The following is a 20,012-nucleotide window of genomic DNA, read 5'->3' as shown; positions in this document are numbered from 1 at the left end:
ACAGCCACCACCTAAAGCCTTGTGGGCAGGACGGCCCAGCAGAGCTGCAGAAGCAGGACAGCTGCCTATGGTTGTGGGGGTAGAGCCACTAACCCAGTGGGTCTAGAGGGCAGGGCATCAAGCCAAAGAGTATTATTTTCAAGGCTTAAGTTCTGATGGAATTTGCCGTGCTAGGTTTTGGACTTGTTTGGGATCCATCACCCCTCCCTGCCTTCTGATTTCTCCTCTTTGGAATGGTAATGTCTACCCTATATGTCTGTTCCACTATCATATTTTAGAAGCACATTCCTTATCTGGTTTCACAGGTTCACACCTAGAGAGAAATTTTGCCTCAGGATGATTCATACCTCAAGTATCACCCATATCTGATTTGGATGATATTTACATGAGACTGTGGACTTCAGACTTGATGCTGAAATAAGACTTTGGGGGCTGTTATGATGGAATGAATGTATTTTGCATGCAAGAAGGACATAAATTTTGAGTGGCCATGGATGGAATGTTATGTCCTGAATGTCTGTGTCCCCAAAATTCACATGTTGAAGCCATAACCTTCGGGGTGGCTATATTTGGAGGTGGAATCTCTAAACAAGTAATTAAGGATAAATAAGGTCATAAGGGTGGGGCTCTGATCTGACAGGATTCACATTCTGTAAGAACAGACACCAGAGTGCTCATTCAATTTCTCTCTCTCTCTCTTTCTCCACCAGAGTGCTCAATCTCTCTCTTCACCCAAATGCACTAAGAAGAGACTATGTGAGGACACAGCAAGAAGGGAGCCATGTACCAACCAGGAAAAAGGCCCTCACCAGACACCTAATCAGCCAGTACCATCTACTTTACAGTATTTTGTTATGGTGGCCTGAACTAACACATGACCCAAAGAATCAGGACAAAAAGCACTTAATGAAGACCAATCTTGATATAACCCAGATGTCAGCATTAGCAGACAAGAATTTTCAAGCAGCTACTAGGCCGGGCGTGGTGGCTCATGCCTGTAATTCCAGCACTTTGGGAGGCCGAGGCAGGTAGATCACCTGAAGTCGGGAGTTTGAGACCAGCCTGGCCAATATGGAGAAACCTCAACTCTCCTAAAAATACAAAATTAGTCGGGCAAGGGGGCGCATGCCTGAAATCCCAGCTACTCAGGAGGCTGAGGCAGAAGAATCGCTTGAATCCAGGAGGCAAAGGTTGTGGTGAGCCAAGATCATGCCATTGCACTCCAACCTGGGCAACAAGAGCAAAACTCCGTCTCAAAATAAAAAATAAAAAATAAAGCAGCTATTATAATTACACTCAAGGACATAAAAGAGAGAGATTAAAGTTATGAAAAAGAAACAAATGAAAATTCTAGAATTGAAAAATATAATATATAAAATAAAAATTCACTAGATAGCCTTAACAGCAAATTGGAGATAAAAGAAGAATCAATGAACCTAAAGACGGAAAAAGAGAAAGTACTCAATCTGAAAAAAAGACTGATAAAAATGAACAAGGCTCAATGATCCGTGAGATAATATCAAAACTCTTAATGTTTACGTAATTGTAGTTCAAGAAGAGGAGAGAGAATGAGGCAGCAAAAATATTTAAAGAAATTATAGCAAAAAGTTCCCAATTTTGATAAAAGATATAAATTTACAGATTAAAGAAGCTCAGAAACCCAAAACAGGATAAACACAAGAAAACCACACTCAGGTATGCCATAGTCAAACTGCTGAAAACCAAAAATTAAAAAATTCTTTAATGAACCATGAGAAAAACAACACACATGAGAAAACAATATGAATGACTGGAGGCATCTCATCAGACAAACTGGAAGCCAAAAAACAGTGGAACATCTTTAAAAGGCTTAAATTTTTTAAAACACGGTCAACCCAAAATTCCATACCCAGCAAAAATAACCTTCAAGAATGAAGGCAAAATACAGGCATTTTCAGATTAACAGAAACTTAGCAGAGGTTTATCACTAACAGACCTACACTACAAAAAAATGCTAAAGAAAATTCTCCAAATTGAAATAAAATGATGTTAGATGAAAACTCAGATCTTCAGTGAGAAATGAACAGCATCAGAAATAGCAAATACGTGCGTAAAATAAAAAGAGCAATTTTTGCCTTAATTTTTTTTAAAAATGCACATCTTTTTAAAGCAAAATTACCTTGAATTGTGCAGTATTAACATATGTAGGTGTAATATATATGACAACTAGGGCGTGAAGAATGGAGTGATGGTGGCAGATGGACTTGCAGAGTTGCAAAATGGTTACACTTTACATAAAGTGAAATAATATTAATTCAAATATACTACTGCAGCCATGGCCTACTTTCCATATTGACATTATATCTTAGTTTCTCTCAGGCCCATAGAGAACAGGGGAAAGAATAAAGCTTTCCTCCAAAGCCTTCCGTCACCAGAAATCTCACACCATCCACCTGAGCATAGGGGTTCATGTCTCTGTGAGCAAACTTTGGTCTTAAAATGCAAAGTGTTAACAACTAAAAGGGGTTATATCTCTACATCAGGAAAACATCAAGCTATGAATGTAGTAAGTTACATTAATTAGAATTAGTGGCCAGGCATGGTGGCTCACACCTGTAATCACAACATCTTGGGAGACAAGGGCAGGAGGATTACTTGAGGCCAGGCGTTCAAGACCAGCCTGTCTAACATAATTGAGACCCCATCTCTATCAAAAAATAATTTTTTTTAATTAGCCAGGCACAATGGCAAGCACCTGTAGTTCTGGCTACATGGAAGGCAAAGCCAGGAGGATCATTTGAGGCCAGGAGTTCGAGGCTGCAGTGGGCTGTGATCACGATACTGCACTCCAGCCTGGGCAACAGGGCAAGATCCTGTCGAAAGAAGAGAAGAGAAGAGAAGAGGAAAAGAAAAAAGGAAAGAGAAAAGAAAAGAGAAAAGGAGAGAGAGAGAGAGAAAGAACAAACGAACGAACAGCCTTATTACTCTTTTTCTTCCTCTGAGTTGAAACCTGCTTCCTCTGAGTTGATATCAAGCTTCCCAAGATATGAACTATAAGAACTGAGGCTGGGCACAGTGGCTCATGCCTGTACTCCCAGCACTTTGGGAGGCCAAGGGGGGAGGATTGCAAGGCCAGGAGATCGAGACCATTGTGGCTAACACGGTGAAACCCCATCTCTACTAAATATGCAAAAAATTAGCCAGGCGTGGTGGCGGGTGTCTATAGTCCCAGCTACTCAGGAGGCTGAGGCAGGAGAATGGCGTGAACCTGAGAGGCAGAGCTTGCAGTGAGCCGAGATCGCGTCACTGCACTCCAGCCCGGGCAACAGAGCAAGACTACGTCTCAAAGAAAAAAAAAGTATAAGAACTGAGCTTATTTTACATTCCATACAATGCAAAATTATATCCAGAAAACTAACCTTGATTTCCTTTATTCCTTTCTTTGCTTTTAAAGTTTCTTCATCAGACTTTGTTTTCTCATTCTTCTTTACTGTTTCAGTTACAAGTTTCTTTCCACTTGGTATTACTCCAAAGAATTTCCGAATGTCCTAAAAGCAAAAAAAACCAGGAGATTCATGAATAAACATTAACTGCATAAAATTATAATTTCAATTGTAAGATGGGACAGCTTTATATACACACTGGGTTACCCTGAGTAATTTCTCCCTATCAAGATAGTTCCATGAATACACTAGCTTTCTTTTCATGTGCACAAGTTAACTGATAACTTTACCTGAGTTAAGAATAATTTGTCAGCTGGGCACAACGGCTCACGCCTGTAATCCCTCCACTTTGGGAGGCCAAGGCAAGTGGGTCACTTGAGGTCAGGAGTTTGAGACCAGCCTGGCCAACATGGTGAAACTCCATCTCTACTAAAAACACAAAAAATTAGCTGGGCATGGTGGTGACAGGTGCCTGTAATTCCAGCTACTTGGGAGTCTGAGGGAGCAGAATTGCTTGAACCCAGGAGGCAGAGGTTGCAGTGAGCCCAGGTCACACCACTGCACTCCAGCCTGCCTGGGAGACATAGCGAGACTCCGTCACAAAAAAAAAAAAAAAAAAAAAAAAAAAGAATAATTGGTCTAATGAAAAGTAATATAAATTCTCAGAATCAGGCCAAAAACAGACCAAAATAAGCAAGTGATATTTTTGCTAATGACAGCAGAGTTACTAAAGAGGCAAGTAGCAGTTACTTATTATTGATCATGCATGCACATCCACATCCACTTCCCATCATCCCAGGCACAACTGGGGAGAAGACAAAGTTGGAGAATATGATCCTTGTCGGTGGAACGTATACTCCAGTCTGAAAGAAGAATAACTCTCACAACCCTAATCATTCCTGGCAACTAAAAACCTCCTAATTGTTTTCCTTTATATGATTGTTCAACATTCTGAAGAAAAAAAAAACCTTTGATGCTTATTACAATACGCTCTTTAATCACCCCCTTGTTAAACCACAGAATTCAAATTAATCATACTGAAACATTTACAATGTAATTGTATTTAATTACAATTAAAATCAATCACTTTTCCTAACCTTTGCATAGTCTTCCCCACCTTTCTAAAATTTAGTTTAAGAAATTGCAGTATAGAGGAAAGGGAACAGACCTCAGAATCGGAAGCCTTAATTCAAATCTGTGCTCTACTGTTTTCTACCTGTATGATTTTGGGCAAGCTACTGTGTATTATCTGTTTTCTCCTCAGTAAAGTGGGACTAATACTGACCCTTTATGTGGATTAATTATGCATCTACCACAATTCTGGCTCAGTAAAAATCTTCCCCTCATCTCATTTCTGAACTATCATCCCTTTATATTACTGAAACACTCTGTTTATCATTATCTCTGCTTATAGAAAAGGGTATAAGGAAGAAAAAATAATGAGAACATAGGATCTGAATTCCAAAGAACTGGGTTTAAGAACCACCTGTATCATTTTCCCTCTTCCTATTCTTGATAGTTGTAATCACCAGTTTTTATCACTTTTTATCCCTATAGCCTACCTCTCTTTATTGCATGAGAGAAATGCCTACAAAAGTACTTTGTAAAGTTTAAGAAAAGTTAGCAATTATTTCCTAGATCCTGACAATAATTGTTATACTCTTACAATGTCAAAAATCCCAAATAAGTGTGAAACACACACACACACACACACACACACAAGTAACTTTGTGGCTAAGCCAATAAACAAAGCAGATAATTGAGGTACAGAGCATGTTAAATAATTTTTTTAAAAGGTCAGGCAAGGTAGCTCTTGCCTGTAATCCCAGCACTTTGGGAGGTCGATGCAAAACAATCACTTGAGGCCAGTTCAAGACCAGCCTGGTCAACATGGTGAAAACCCATTTCTACTAAAAATCTGAAAATTAGCCAGGCATGGTGGCACACGCCTATAATCCAACTACTCAGGAGACTGGAGCACGAGAATCGCTTGAACCTGGGAGGCAGAAGTTGCAGTGTGGTGAGATTGCACCACTGCACTCCAGCCTAGGTGACAGAATGAGACTTTGTCTCAAAAATAAGTAAATAAATTTTTTTTTTTTTTTTGAGACGGAGTTTCGCTCTATCGTTCAAACTGGAGTGCAGTGACTAGATCTCAGCTCACTGCAAGCTCCGCCTCCTGGGTTCACGCCATTCTCCTGCCTCAGCCTCCCGAGTAGCTGGGACTACAGGCGCCCGCCACCTCACCTGGCTAGTTTTTTGTATTTTTTAGTGGAGACGGGGTTTCACCGTGTTAGCCAGGATGGTCTCGATCTCCTGACCTTGTGATCCGCCCGTCTCGGCCTCCCAAAGTGCTGGGATTACAGGCTTGAGCCACCGCGCCCGGTCAAAATAAACAAATATTTAAAAAAAGGATTAAAGACTTCTCTGGCTTTACATATATCCTCTTTTGTAAATCTCCTAGTTACAAATCCATCCTAATTAAATCTAAGTTTAAAAGATACTGCTTACAGAATGGGTGTCTCAGCTATGAAACTGAGACATCTGTGTCAGATGCTAAAGAGGAGAAGAACAATAAAGAAAACCACCCTCTTTCCTATAATTACAGAGAATCAAGTCTGAGGCTGACAACTACTTTATTGCTTCTGGAGCAAATGAGTTTCACATCAATTTCACTTTTTTGAAATTACACAGTGATTCTTCACTCAAACAATCGTGACTGTTCTAAGTGAGCTCATAGATGGAAACATTTTAAAAATAAAAATAAAAAGTAGTGATTGTTTAAACACATACACACAGAGAAAGACAGAATGATAGTGCATGTGTGCCATGGAAATAACCAAACTGTAAACTAATAACCTGGTTAAAGCAAGTGGTGGTTTTCAACCTGTTTTCAGACCAAAAATGCTTAAAACTGAGAAGAGAATGAAAACAAAATGTAATTCAGAACATCCAGCTACTGGTAACATTGAGTTGTCTGGGTTTTGTCTGCACAAAAATCTGCACTGCCACTCCTTAGCACTGTTACACCATTTCCTCCCTAAGTAATTATTTCCACTCACATCCTCCTTTCTTTCCTTTTGCATTACTTTACCCTACTCCCCTAAACTTCCCCATACTCTGATGGCAACGTAAGAGTTAAAGAAATTGCAGCATCCTAACCTAACTCAGTATACACCAAAAATCAAAGTTTTTAGAAAATAATTTTCATCAGAATGGAAGCCATTTTACTCATACTTTTTTAGAACTATCTCCAGTGTGAGCAGTCATCTGGGGTGTAAACATCTAAGAGGCAAAGGTCAGCAATTTGTCCTTAATTTATAGTGTGTGACTTCACCTGACTCTTCCAATTAACATTTGCTGTCCAATGTTCTAGACCTTCAAAGACTTCATGAAATGCAGAAAAACAAGTCTAACTCCCAAATAATGGATCTAAACATTTCTCTTGCCTGCATAGAATAATTCTTGTTGAGCATATGAGTGGAGAAAGGAACAAATGTTTATATTTATTTTTCTTTTTTTTTTTTTTTTTTTTGAGACGGAGTCTTGCTCTGTCGTGGCCCAGGCTGGAGCGCAGTGGCCGGATCTCAGCTCACTGCAAGCTCCGCCTCCCGGGTTTACGCCATTCTCCTGCCTCAGCCTCCTGGGTAGCTGGGACTACAGGCGCCCGCCACCTCGCCCGGCTAGTTTTTTGTATTTTTTTTAGTAGAGACGGGGTTTCACCGTGTTAGCCAGGATGGTCTCGATCTCTCGACCTCGTGATCCGCCCGTCTCGGCCTCCCAAAGTGCTGGGATTACAGGCTTGAGCCACCGCGCCCGGCCTATATTTATTTTTCAATCTTGGCAAGTGGAAGGCCCTCAAAGCTGAACATCAAGGCCAGAAACCATTCCTAAAGAAAGGTAGATTTTACTACACAAAAATAAAAGTGCCATAAACAAAGTTAAAATGCAAGCAACAGAGCTGGGCACTGTGGTGCACACCTATAGTCCCAGCTACCAGAGAGGCTGAGACAAGAGGATTGCTTGAACCCAGGAGTTCAAGTTCAACCTGGACAACATAGTGAAACTATCTCAAAAAAAAAAAAAAAAAAGCAACTAACTTAAAAATATCTACAACAGGCTGGACGCAGTGGCTCACGCCTGTATTTCCAGCACTTTCGAGGCCGAGGCAGGTGGACTGCTTGAGACCAGCAGTTTGAGACCAGCCTGGCCAACATAGCAAAACCCTGTCTCTACTAAAAATACAAAAATTGGTCAGGTGTGGTGGTGCACGCCTGTAATCCTAGCTACTCAGGGGGCTGAGGCACAAGAATCCCTTGAACCTTGGAGGCAGAGGTTGCAGTGAGCCGAGAATGCCCCTCTGCACTCCAGTCTGGGCGACAGAGCGACACTCGTCTCAAAAAAAAAAAAAAAAAAAATATATATATATATCTCTCTCTCTCTCTCTCTCTCTCTCTCTCTCTCTCTACAACAGGCCAGGTGTGGTGGCCCACGCCTGTAATCCCAATACTTTGAGAGACCAAGGCGGGAGGATCATTTGAGCCCAAGAGTTCAATACCAGCCAGGGCAACACAGGGAGACCCCCATCTCTACAAATTTAAAAAAAAAAAAAATCAGCTTGGTGTGGTGACACATGCCTGCATGCCTGTAGTCCCAGCTACTCAGAAGGCTGAGGTGGGAGGATCACTTGTGCACCAAGAGTTTGAGGCTGCAGTGAGCCATGACCATCAAACCACTGTACTCTAACCCGGGCAACAGAGCAATACCCTATCTTAAAACACACACACACACACACAAAACATGTAAAAAAGGGTTCCTACAAATCAATAAAAGATAACCCAATCAATAGAAAAATAAATAAAAGCTCCTAATAGGCAAAGTATAAAATAAGTGCAAATAACCAACAAACACAAAAAATACTAGACGTCACAAATAAGCAGATACATTAAAACTTGATCATTTTCCCCTAAGTTTTAAAAGACTGATAATGCCCATATCTGTCAAGGATGTGAGGAAACAGATGCTCACGCACTCTTACTGCTGACAGAAGTAAAACTGGTATAACCTCGGCCGGGTACGATGGCTCATGCCTGTAATCCCAGCACTTTGGGAGGCTGAGGCGGGTGGATCACGAGGTCAAGAGATCGAGACCATCCTGGCCAACATGGTGAAACCCCATCTCTACTAAAAATACAAAAATTAGCTGGGCAAAGTGGCGCACACCTGTGGTCCCAGCGACTTGGGAAGCTGAGGCAGGAGAATCGCTTGAACCCAGGAGGTAGAGGTTGCAGTGAGCGGAGATCATGCCACTGCACTCTGGCCTGGTGACAGAGCGAGACTTCACCTTAAAAAAAAAACTGGTATAACCTTTATGGAAGGCAATCTAGCCACACTTATCAAAATTTTAAAGGTACATACCCTTTGCCCAGTAATTTCATTTCTAAAAGAAATAGTCGGCAGGGCGTGATGGCTCACGCCTATAAACCAGCACTTTGGGAGGCCGAGGCAGGTAGATCACAAGGTCAGGAGTTCCAGACCGTCCTGACCAACGTGGCAAAACCCCATTTCTACTAAAAATACAAAAATTAGCTGGGCGTGGTAGTGCGTGCCTGTAATACCAGCTACTCAGGAGACTGAGGCAGGAGAATCACTTGAACCCGGGAGGCGGAGGTTGCAGTGGGCCAAGATCATACCACTGCACTCTAGCCTGGGGAAATAGTGCAAAACTCCGTTTTTAAAAAAAAAAAAAAAATTCATTGAACACATGAACTGTTATTTCTCAGGCCACTGACCTTCACAACTGCACTCAGAAAGAGAGGTTCTTGATTATGTAAAACAAAATTAATGGTAGATTTGTTTTTAAAGATTATGTATTAAAAGAATCTTTAATTGGGATTAACTTTGTGCTATGACTTTACCTAAGAAATTTTAAGAAGGTATTAAATTAATGCTGATTATATAGTATTTCTGAGTTAATAAAATTGAGTTTCTATAACTGATTTTCTGTTACTCTCATATTACAATGTGGCTACAAAAAACAAAAATATACTTTCACTTTTATTAGGACATTTCCTCTTCTTTAAAATTTGTTTTAAGCCAGACAAATAAGTTTTTTTAAAGAAATCAGAAATATCTCTAGATTTATAATTGATGTTACTAATTTAACAGTCTAGATTGGGTCTCAAAAACTTCTCTGAGGAAAACACTGGTGAGTGAAATGTAAGTGTGGTCTGAAAAACCTTTGAACAGTAACAAGTTCTAGCTAGGAAGAATTTTAAGAGCCCGCATCAACTCTTTTCAATCATTCATTTATCCATTCAAGAAATATTTACTCAGAGCCTTTTATGGACCAGGAACTATTCTTGATGCTTGGGATAAACAAAAGACGCTAGGTCTCTGTTCTTGTGAAGCTTTCATTCTACTTTCTGTTCCTAATCTTTCTTTAATCTGTCTTTAGAAAACAAAGCAGAGCACAGAAAAGAAAGAACAGATGAAATAAAGCACACTGAGTGAACAGAAATAGAGAATAGAAATTACTTCCCCTACTCACCCCAGTATCTGTTAAGTCTACCTGCGAGGCCACTCCCATGAGAGCAAAAAGACCCATTTCTACTGCTGTTGTGACAAGGGGGAAGTATAAGATTCTGAAGTCATAATATTTACTATCACTGAACTTTACGCATTCAATGAAACACTCTATCACAGAAGTTTCCAAGTACCTGATCCAAAAATACAAACCGACACAGGCATATTAAATAGCAAATTGAAACAATTACCTAAATTAGGTTTAAAAAAATAAGTTATGTTTTCATACCTGCATAACTAAAGCATTTGAGACTGTTTATGCCTGATCTAATGGTTTATTTCAGAATTTTGACATTTTCACCAGGGCTAATGTACTCTGATTATGGTTTTTATTCATCCAGGAGCTAACTTTTTTTTTTTTCTTGATACAGAGTCTCCCACTGTCGCCCAGGCTGGAGTGCAGTGGGGCAATTTCAGCTCACTGCAAGCTCCACCTCCCAGGTTCACGCACTTGTCCTGCCTCAGTCTCCCGAGTAGCTGGGATTACAGGCACCCACCACCATACCCAGCTAATTTTTCTGTATTTTTAGTAGAGACAGGGTTTCACTATGCTGGCCAGGCTGGTCTCGAACTCCTGACCTCACAATCCGCCTCCCAAAGTGCCAGGATTACAGGCGTGAGCCACAAAGCCCAGCCCAGAAGCTAGCTTTTTACAACTGACTTCTGAGCCAAAAAAAATCAAATTTAAACTACTTAAATGAACACAGAAATTAAGTCCAACCGGGCCAGGTGCGGCGGCTCACACCTGTAATCCCAGCACTTTGGGAGGCCGAGATGTGTGGACCACCTGAGGTCAGGAGTTCAAGACCAGCCTGACCTACATGGAGAAGCCCTGTCTCTACTAAAAATGCAAAATTAGCCGGGCATGGTGGTGCACACCTGTAATCCCAGCTACTCGGGAGGCTGAGACAGGAGAATCGCTTGCACCCAGGAGGCGGAGGTTACGGTGAGCCGAGATCACGCCATTGCACTCCAGCCTGGGCAAGAGTAAAATTCCGTTTCAAAAAAAAAGAAATTAAGTCCAAACTGAAAAGAGACCTACAACATCATAAAATAACTGTATTTCTCTAGGCTATATTATTCGTCACTAAGTGTTTTAATAGCTTAGATATAAAGTCATGCAACAGTGCTAGAGATGTTTTTATACCAGGAAGTTTTACCTTCTAGTTTATTTATATTTTTAGTGGAAATATAAAGTTTACTTGTACTTATTCATTCCTCTAATATTTGTGGAAAACGCACCGTGAGCCACACGTTATACAGCAGTTCCCTCTCCTTGTGGCCCCTGCCGTTACAGAGCTTATATGCTAGTGAAGGAAGTTGTCAATACCTGCAACAAGTTGCTCATTTATTAAAATAAGCCAAAATGTGTGCCAAGGAAACAAAGCAGGTGCTCTCTCACTCATCATGCCAATTGTTTTTATGCTTTTGTGGATGAAAGTACATATGTTTTCCACAGATACATGAAAAAACAAACATTTACACAAAACTTTGTATCCAATGTTAGGGGTTTTCCCCTAAAGCCTATTGGGAATCCCAAGTCAAAACTCCGGAACCACACACTCACACTGTGCGAACTAACTCACACCTACTTAACCCCAGTACCACTTATGTACATACTGATACTTCCTAAATCTCATGTCTGTTTCTCCAGACCAGCTCTGAACTCCATATTCATGCAGCCAACATGCAGCCAAATCCATCTCTGTGCAAATCCCCCAAAGGTACCTCCAACTAATAATGTCCTCAACTAAATTCATCTTCAGCTGGGACTTGCTTCTCTCCCTTTATTCCCCATCTCCATGCACAGCACCACCATTCACCCAAAACAGAAACATGGCCACAGCTTTTCCTTCTCACTCTGACCTTCCACCTAATCATCCAACCTAAACTATCTCCCAAATACTGCTGTCTTCTCCCCTCTATTCCCACTGCCACTGCCCTGATTCAGGACTTCATTTGTTTACTTAACACACCTTTCTAGAGGCCTCACTCTGTGCCATGCAATGATTTGAGCTCTTTTAAAATATTAAGTCATTCAGCCCATCAATCAACAAGTAGATAAAAAAACTGTGGGATATATATATACATATATATACATACACACACACAATGGAATACTACTGAACCATAAAAAGGAATAAATTAATGGCATTCGCAGCAACCCAGATGGAACTGGAGACTATTATTCTAAGTGAAGTAACTCAGGAATGAAAAACCAAACATTGTATGTTCTCACTCACTTATAAGTGGGAGCTAAGCTATGAGGATGCAAAGGCATAAGAACAATACAATGGGCTGGGTGCAGCACTTTGGGAGGCCGAGGCGGATGGATCACAAGGTCAGGAGATTGAGACCATCCTGGCTAACACGGTGAAACCCTGTCTCTACCAAAAATACAAAAAATTAGCTGGGCATGGTGGCAGGAGCCTGTAGTCCCAGCTACTCAGGAGGCTGAGGCAGGAGAATGGGGTGAACCTGGGAGGTGGAGCTTGCAGTGAGCCGAGATCACCACTGCACTCCAGCCTGGGGGACAGAGCAAGACCCCCTCAGAAACAAAAAAATAAGAATAATAATACAATGGACTCTAGGGAGTCAGGGAACCGGTGGGAAGGAAGTGAGGGATAAAAGACTACAAACTGGATTCATACATACTACTCAGGTGATGGATGCACCAAAATCCCACCTGTTCCCCAAAAACCCATGGAAATAAAAAATTTAAAAATAATAGTTAATAAATAAAAACGAAGGCAACACAAAAATATTTTCTTTTTTTGGCCGGGTGCGGTGGCTCACACCTTAATCCCAGCACTTTGGGAGGCCAAGGCGGGTGGATGGCTTGAGGTCAGGAATTCGAGACCAGCCTGGCCAACATAGTGAAACCTCATCACTACTGAAAATACAGAAATTGGCCAGGTGCGGTGGCTCACCCCTATAATCCCAGCACTTTGGGAGGCAAAGGCAGGCAGATCGCCAGAGGTCAGGAGTTCGAGAACAGACTGGCCAACATGGGGAAACCCCGTCTTTACTAAAAACACAAAAAAGTTAGCCAGATGTGGTGGCACATGCCTGTAGTCCCAGTTACTCGGGAGGCTGAGGCAAGAGAATCGCTTGAACCAGGGCAGCAGAGGTTGGCAGTGAGCCAAGATCATGCCACTGCACTGCAGCCTGGGTGACAAGGTGAGACTCCATCTCTATAAAAAAAATAAATAAAACAAAACAAAATACAAAAATCAGCTGGTGATTTTTGTATTTCAAAATACAGGCGAGCACCTGCAGTCCCAGCTACTTGGAGGCTGAGGCAAGAGAATTGCTTGAACCTGGGAAGCGGAGGTTGCAGTGAGCTGAGATTGTACCACTACGCTCTAGCCTGGGCAACAGAGCAAGACTCCACCTCAAAAAAAAAAAAAGAAGAGAAAGCAAATTATGTGTTCATTTTATCTTTGAAGAGTACACAGTTTTATGCAAAATAAGTACCACAGTACACTGCAGAGTGGTTGACAAAATACTGTATTTTGGTTTTACTTCTCTATTTTGAAAGTAATAAAGAAATACAAGTATTTCTGGTTAATATTTTTTAAAAGTCCATCAAATCCATGAGCAGAAATTGATTATCATCAACATACTTCACAAGTCTATCCAAGTATAAAAATATTTTATCCTAAAAATCACTAAAATGCAAAATCATATATCTGAATAAATTATAAAATGATTTAACCAGTGGGAGGACAGAAAAGAAAATCATGAAATAATTTTAAAGTATTTAAGCCAGGCACAGTGGCTCACACCTGTAATCTCAGCACTTTGGGAGGCTGAGGCAGACAGATTACCTGAGGCCAGGAGCTTGAGACCAGCCTGGCCAACAGGACAAAACCCCGTCTGCTAAAAACAGAAAAAACAGTCAGTTGTGGTGGCACATGCCTGTAGTCCCAGCTACTTGGGAGGCTGAGGCAGGAGAATCGCTTGAACCTGGGAGGTGGAGGTTGCAGTGAGCTGGTATCATGCCACTGCACTCCAGCCTGGGTAACAGCAAGACTCCGTTTCAATCAATCAATCAATCAATAAACAAATAAAGAAAATATTTAAAATTATATTAAGGCCTCATACTTTGGAAGCAAAAACTAAGTGGTTGGAGGGCTTTCCCCCTAAAAACAGGAAAAAATATGTCTGCTCTTGCCACTTGTACTCAATGTTGTCGAGTTTCTAGCAAAAGAATTAGGCAATAAAATGAAATAAAAGCCACCTACATTGAACAAGAAGTAAACCCATGTGTTTTCAGATGAAACAATCTTACAGAAAAACGTAAGAAATCCACTAAACACTTTGAATAATGAGTTCAGCAAGGATACAAGATCAATATACAAAAATCAATTGTATTTCTGTATACTTTTGCAATAAACAATCCAAAAATGAAATTAGGAAAGCAGTTCTGGCCGGGCGCTCACATCTGTAATCCTGTACTTTGGAAGGCCGAGGCGGGCGGATCACAAGGTCAGGAGATCGAGACCATTCTGGCTAACACGGTGAAACCCTGTCTCTACTAAAAATACAAAAAATTAGCCGGGCATGGTGGCGGGTGCCTGTAGTCCCAGCTACTCAGGAGGCTGAGGCAGGAGAATGGCATGAACCTGGGAGGCAGAGCTTGTAGTAAGCCGAGATTGTGCCACTGCACTCCAGTGTGGGGGACAGAGTGAGACTCCGTCTCAAAAGAAAAAAAAAAAGAAAGCAGTTCCACTTAAAAAATCACCAAAAAGAATAAAATACTTAGGAATATATTTAACAAATGAAGTGTAAAACTCATACTATGAAAAACTACAAAATATTGTTTAAACAAACTGAAGACCTAACAAATGAAGGCATCCCACATTCATGGATGGGAAGATTTAATATTGTTAAGATGGCAATATTCCCTAAATTGGCCTACAGATTCAATAAATTTTCTATCAAAATTCCATGTGGTATCTTTGCTGATTCTAAAATTCATATGGAAATTCAAGGAAATGGAATAGCCTAAACAATCTTGAAAAAGAACAAAGGTGGAGGACATACTTCCTGACTTCAAAAATTATTACAAAGCCACAGTAACGCAGTGTGTTGCTGGCATTCAGATAGATGTACAGATCAATGGAATAGAACTGGGAGTTTAGAAAACAACTCTCACATTTACAGTCAACTGATTTTTGACGAGGGTGCCAAGATAATTCAATGGAGAAAGAAGAGTCTTTTCAAAAAATGATGCTGGGACAACTAGATGTCCACATACAAAAGAATAAAGTTGGACCTCTATACTTCACACAATATATAAAAATTAACTCAAAAATGGATAAAAGTCCTAAATGTAAGAGCTAAAACTACAAAGCTCTTAAGCATAAATCTTCATGACCTTGGATCAGGCAAGAGAAACTTAAATGATGAAAAAAAAGCAGACACTCAAGGATGTGGAGGGAGAGTATTTCGAAGAGAGAAAATAGCAACAACAAAAGCTCTAAAAGAGAAACAGAACCAACCTAACACACTCAAAAGACAGAGAGAGAAAATCAGAGAGCTAGGTAGGGGCCTTAGACACCAAGTTCAGATACGTACGCATGGCAAAAGCATATTATTTGGCAAAAACGATATTATAACAAAGTCAAGCACTGCTCCAGGGAGAGCATTCCACATAGTACACCATGATGTGAAAGCTGCCTCTAGGAGTGGAGCAATGAAACAGTTCAGACCACAGCTTATTTAAACTGACCTCACAGCTCTTCAAAAGCCTGTTCCTTAAGTCTCATGTGTGTTTAGTTCAATCTTATGCATATTTTCAATAATTATACCAACCAATTAATTATATATGCTGACTTCTTAAAAATGGCATCTGTCAGGTTTTATTCAAGTTTTGTGCAAACAATTAAATCTCAGTGAAATTCAAATGTCCACATGGCTTCTTTATTTTTAATTTTCTTTCTATTCCTTTAGTAGATAATATATTCACGTGGTTCAAATTTCAAAAGGGTAAAAAGTCTCCCTCTTATCCTGCCTCTCAGATACATACTTCCCATCTCTGGAGGCAACAAATATTATCAGTTGGTTCCTTCTGTATCTTTCCAGAGAGATTTTTATTTTGGCAATTGTTTCGTATCAGAGTATAAAGTTTTCTCAATTTTATAAAGGTTGCACAGTATTCCACTGTGTGAATACATACACTTTATTTCTGTATTGATAACTTTTAATTAGAATTTTTGTTTTCACTGCAGCTTCCAAGGCAAGAGCTGTCTATGGATGGGCTTCAGAAGACAAGTGAATAGGCCAGGAATAGTGGCTCATACCTGTAATCCCAGCACTGTAAGAGGCCGAGGCAGGTGGATCAATTTGAAGCCAGGAGTTCCAGACCAGCCTGGCCAACATGGTGAAACTTCATCTCTACTAAATATAAAAAAATAAAATAGCTGGGCATGGTGGCAGACACCTGTAATCCCAGCTACTGGGGAGGCTAAGGCATGAGAATCGCTTAAACCTGGGAGGCAGAGGTTGCAGTAAGCCAAGACTACACCACTGCACTCCAGCCTGGGCAACACAGCAAGACTCTCAAAAAAAAAAAAAAAAGAAAAAGAAAAAGAAGAAGAGAAGTGAATATGCCAGGCACAGTGGCTCATGCCTGTAATCCCAAAGCTTTGAGAGGCCAGGGTGGAAGGATCGCTTGTACCCGGGAATTAGAGGTGGCAGTGAGCTATCATTACACCACTGCACTCCAGCCTGGGCAACAGAGCAAGACCTTGTCTTTAAAAAAAAAAGAAAAGAAAAAAAAAGAAGATAGGTCAATCCCTTAAAATAGTGTGTATGTGCCTATATGCATTTCTCTGGGCAGAAAATTTGCATATCATTCACTATATTTATCAAAGGAAACTGTAACTAAAACAAAGATTGAGAACTACTGTCCTTCATACCCAATGACACAGTTTGAGGGAAAGGAAAAAAAAAAGAACTACTGTCTTATAACTTTGCACAGGTGTTCAATAAGCATTTGTTGAATCAATTTTAGTCTAGGGTTTTGCTAATTGTTGCACTAGAGACTGAAGGGCTAAATTAAATATCAATATAATACAAAATTCTTATCTACCTCATAGAACGTTTTCCCATTAACAACAAAGCTGATTAATTTGACCTATTTCTTTTCTGAGAAGAGGTCTATTTTTTATCTGCACCATGAACGGGAGTATTAAAGGAAGAAAAGAACCAAAAGTAAAAGGACCTGAATGATCAAAAATTGACCACACAAGCTATGTTCACCATAAATGACACAGGAATCTACCATGCCTCTTAAAATCTATGTAACTTTCCATAGAGTCCTTTCTGAGAAAATAGATCATTGGTAGTTGCCTAACATGCCAGGCACCAGAATGGAAGCTTTATCTATACATCTTGCTTAATTCCCAAAACAATCTCTATGGCAGCTATTATTTTCCCCTCTTACAGATAAGGAAATAGAAGCTTAAAGAGATTAAACGTAAGCTATTTACTTGCCCAAGACCACATAACTATTAAACTAGACCATACTAACATAGTAATATAACTATAAATTAATCTATAAACCATTAAACTAAAACATAACCACGTTCTTCATCTTCAAGACTCCAAATCTCATCAAGTTTCCAAAATATCACAGTACCTTGACCTCCAAAATGTAATGATGATCATTATAGCGAGGTAGTATAGCATGGTGGTCAGAAACACCAAGATTCTAATTCTAGTTCAACCACCTGCTAGTTGTATGACACACTGTTTAAATTCCAGAAAGATGCTTGTACTGTCTGTAAAACTGCATCGATGTGGGTTGAAATGAAAAAAAAAAAAAATGAAAAACCAACAGTTCACATATTGACCTAAAGAAGGTGGTTGGTACAAGGTAGCTACTATCATTACTGTTGCCCTTTTTTGAGAAGAAACACAAAGGACTGCAACGTTTCCCAATGTGGCATAAAATTTCCACCCCCTAGAATGTTGTCTCTGTGACAAGTTGACCAATGATTGAAAAAAATTATATCGGATTGTTAAGTATCTTCTAGTTTAATGGAACATTTTAAATTGTCCTTTAAAAATATTTCAAACACAGAGCCATATCCATTGCCACACCATCAGGAATGTCTGCTTTGCTGGCTGCATAATTATTTCACTTTCAATTTGTCTGAATGTTTTATCCAGAATTATGCAGTGAGGTTTGGGTTTTTTTAAGATTATTTTTAACACCAGGTGATAAGAGGACGACAGCTGTCAAATGTCTTCCATCTGTTTCTATTCGCTGCACTTCTTTTTCCTAGTAAGCCGTGTTATCCTTTTGACTCCTATGAACTCATCTAAACAAAATAAAATATCCTCTCCATGCCCTCGGTCTCAGCACCGCTCAGGTGATCGTTAATGACAAGTGGAGATGAGACAAGCTGAGCTGTTAATGATAAAAGTTTAAGGCCCTACACAACATATTCCCTAAGAAAAGTTTGTTACATTCTTCTCCCTCATGACCCAAAGCTTGAAATCCACGCCTTAGGCAGTACTCAAACTGTGGTTCGAGAAAGGCCGAACAAGAAAATAACTTTACCAACGCGTCCCAAAACCACCATCCATCCTTCTTCCTCTCTTCCTTTCTCCCTTCCCCCAGGAGTGGGGGGGGGAAAGTGCAAGTACACGTAGCAACAAAATCCCTGCGCGCTGGCTGCCGCCCAGAGCTTCGGCCCGCGGTGCAAGGAAAGTTTAGTGTGCGGCCCCTTCTCTGCCTTTGCTCGCCTCCGGAACCACCCACCGCCATCCTCCCCCACCCTGCATACCAGGAGTGCCCCGTCCACACCAGGCCTGCAAAGCCTCCCCAGACCCCGAGCCCCACGGCCTCCCCCAGCGGCTCACCATCGTAGCCCCAGGATGAAGGCGCTGGCTGGCTGGCGGGCCGGCCGGTTGAGGAATCCGTTATCGGGGCTCAGGATCCATTCGCGCCAACAACTTCTCCCGCGAAGTGGAAGAAGGCGAAGATAGCGGCGCGCGGTGATGACGTCAGGAGGCGCGAGCTTTCCTTCCGTCCCACCCAGAGGCGGGAGGTGCGACGCCTGCCCAGGTGCCGCCCGGAGGTCAGGCGGGCCGCTGCCATCGCGAGGAACCACGGTGCTGTGGTGTGAGCTCGGTTTTTGGCACGGGCACTAAAGCAGGTGGATCCTATATTGGTTTCCTTGGAAGGCGGGGTACCCAAGTACCTCCCGATTACACGTCTGGATAGTGCACTTCCCTACAGTAACTTTCAAAAGTTTTTACTAACTGCAGTAAGATAAACGTTTTAGCTGCGCATTTTACATATTATGTATAAATATCTATTCTGTAATAGGTTTCATCAAGCGGCCGGACGCGGTGGCTCACCCCTGTAATCCCAGCACTTTGGGAGGCCGAAGCGGGTGGGTCACCTGAGGTCAGGAGTTCGAGACCAGCCTGACCAATATGGTGAAACCCCGTCTCTACTAAAAATACAAAAATTAGCCAGGGGTGGTGACATGTGCCTGTAGTCCCAGCTGCTCGGAGACTAAGACAGGAGAATTGCTTGAACCCAGGAGCAGAGATTGCAGTGAGCCAAGATAGAGCTACTGCCCTCCAGCCTGGGCGACAGAGGGAAAGTCTGTCTCAAAAAAAAAAAAAGATACCGAAAGCTTTGGAGTATACCAGTTTTATATGAATAGATAAGCAATTGAATCGTGGAATAGAATGAAACATTTGCATACGATTTCAAGAGAAAAACGAGACCATAAAAGTTCAATGGAGAAAGCAGTATCTCCAGCTTTGGCTCTAGCTACACTTTTGAAATTCTCACCCATCCACCCCCTGTTGGGTCTTGCGCTTTATGATACCAACATCTTTAGGACGAAAGATATCAGAGCCTGAACATCAACAGCCTGTATTTATTAAACATTTATTGTTATATGGGCAGCTCTGGACTAGCCTAGCTCATTTTATCCCCATGATGACACTGAGTACTCTTATTCCCAATTTACA

General features: G+C 41.1%; 1 protein-coding gene across 1 annotated transcript in view; it reads right to left on the bottom strand.

Annotated features, from left to right (window-relative positions):
• RFC1 (replication factor C subunit 1) overlaps positions 1-19,750 on the bottom strand; it is a 77,439-nt gene extending 57,689 nt beyond the window's left edge. Inside the window, exons 1-2 of the mRNA XM_031664827.1 lie at positions 18,885-19,750; positions 3,399-3,527 (exon numbers count right to left, since the gene is read on the bottom strand). Of these exons, the coding sequence (XP_031520687.1) occupies positions 3,399-3,527; positions 18,885-18,887 (132 nt within the window). The 5' untranslated portion in view covers positions 18,888-19,750. The remainder of the gene's footprint in view (positions 1-3,398; positions 3,528-18,884) is intronic.
• Positions 19,751-20,012: the final 262 nt, after the last annotated feature.

Source organism: Papio anubis, chromosome 3 (genome assembly GCF_008728515.1).
Source record: "Papio anubis isolate 15944 chromosome 3, Panubis1.0, whole genome shotgun sequence".
Lineage (NCBI taxonomy): Eukaryota > Metazoa > Chordata > Mammalia > Primates > Cercopithecidae > Papio > Papio anubis.
This window is presented reverse-complemented; position numbering and strand designations above follow the sequence as displayed.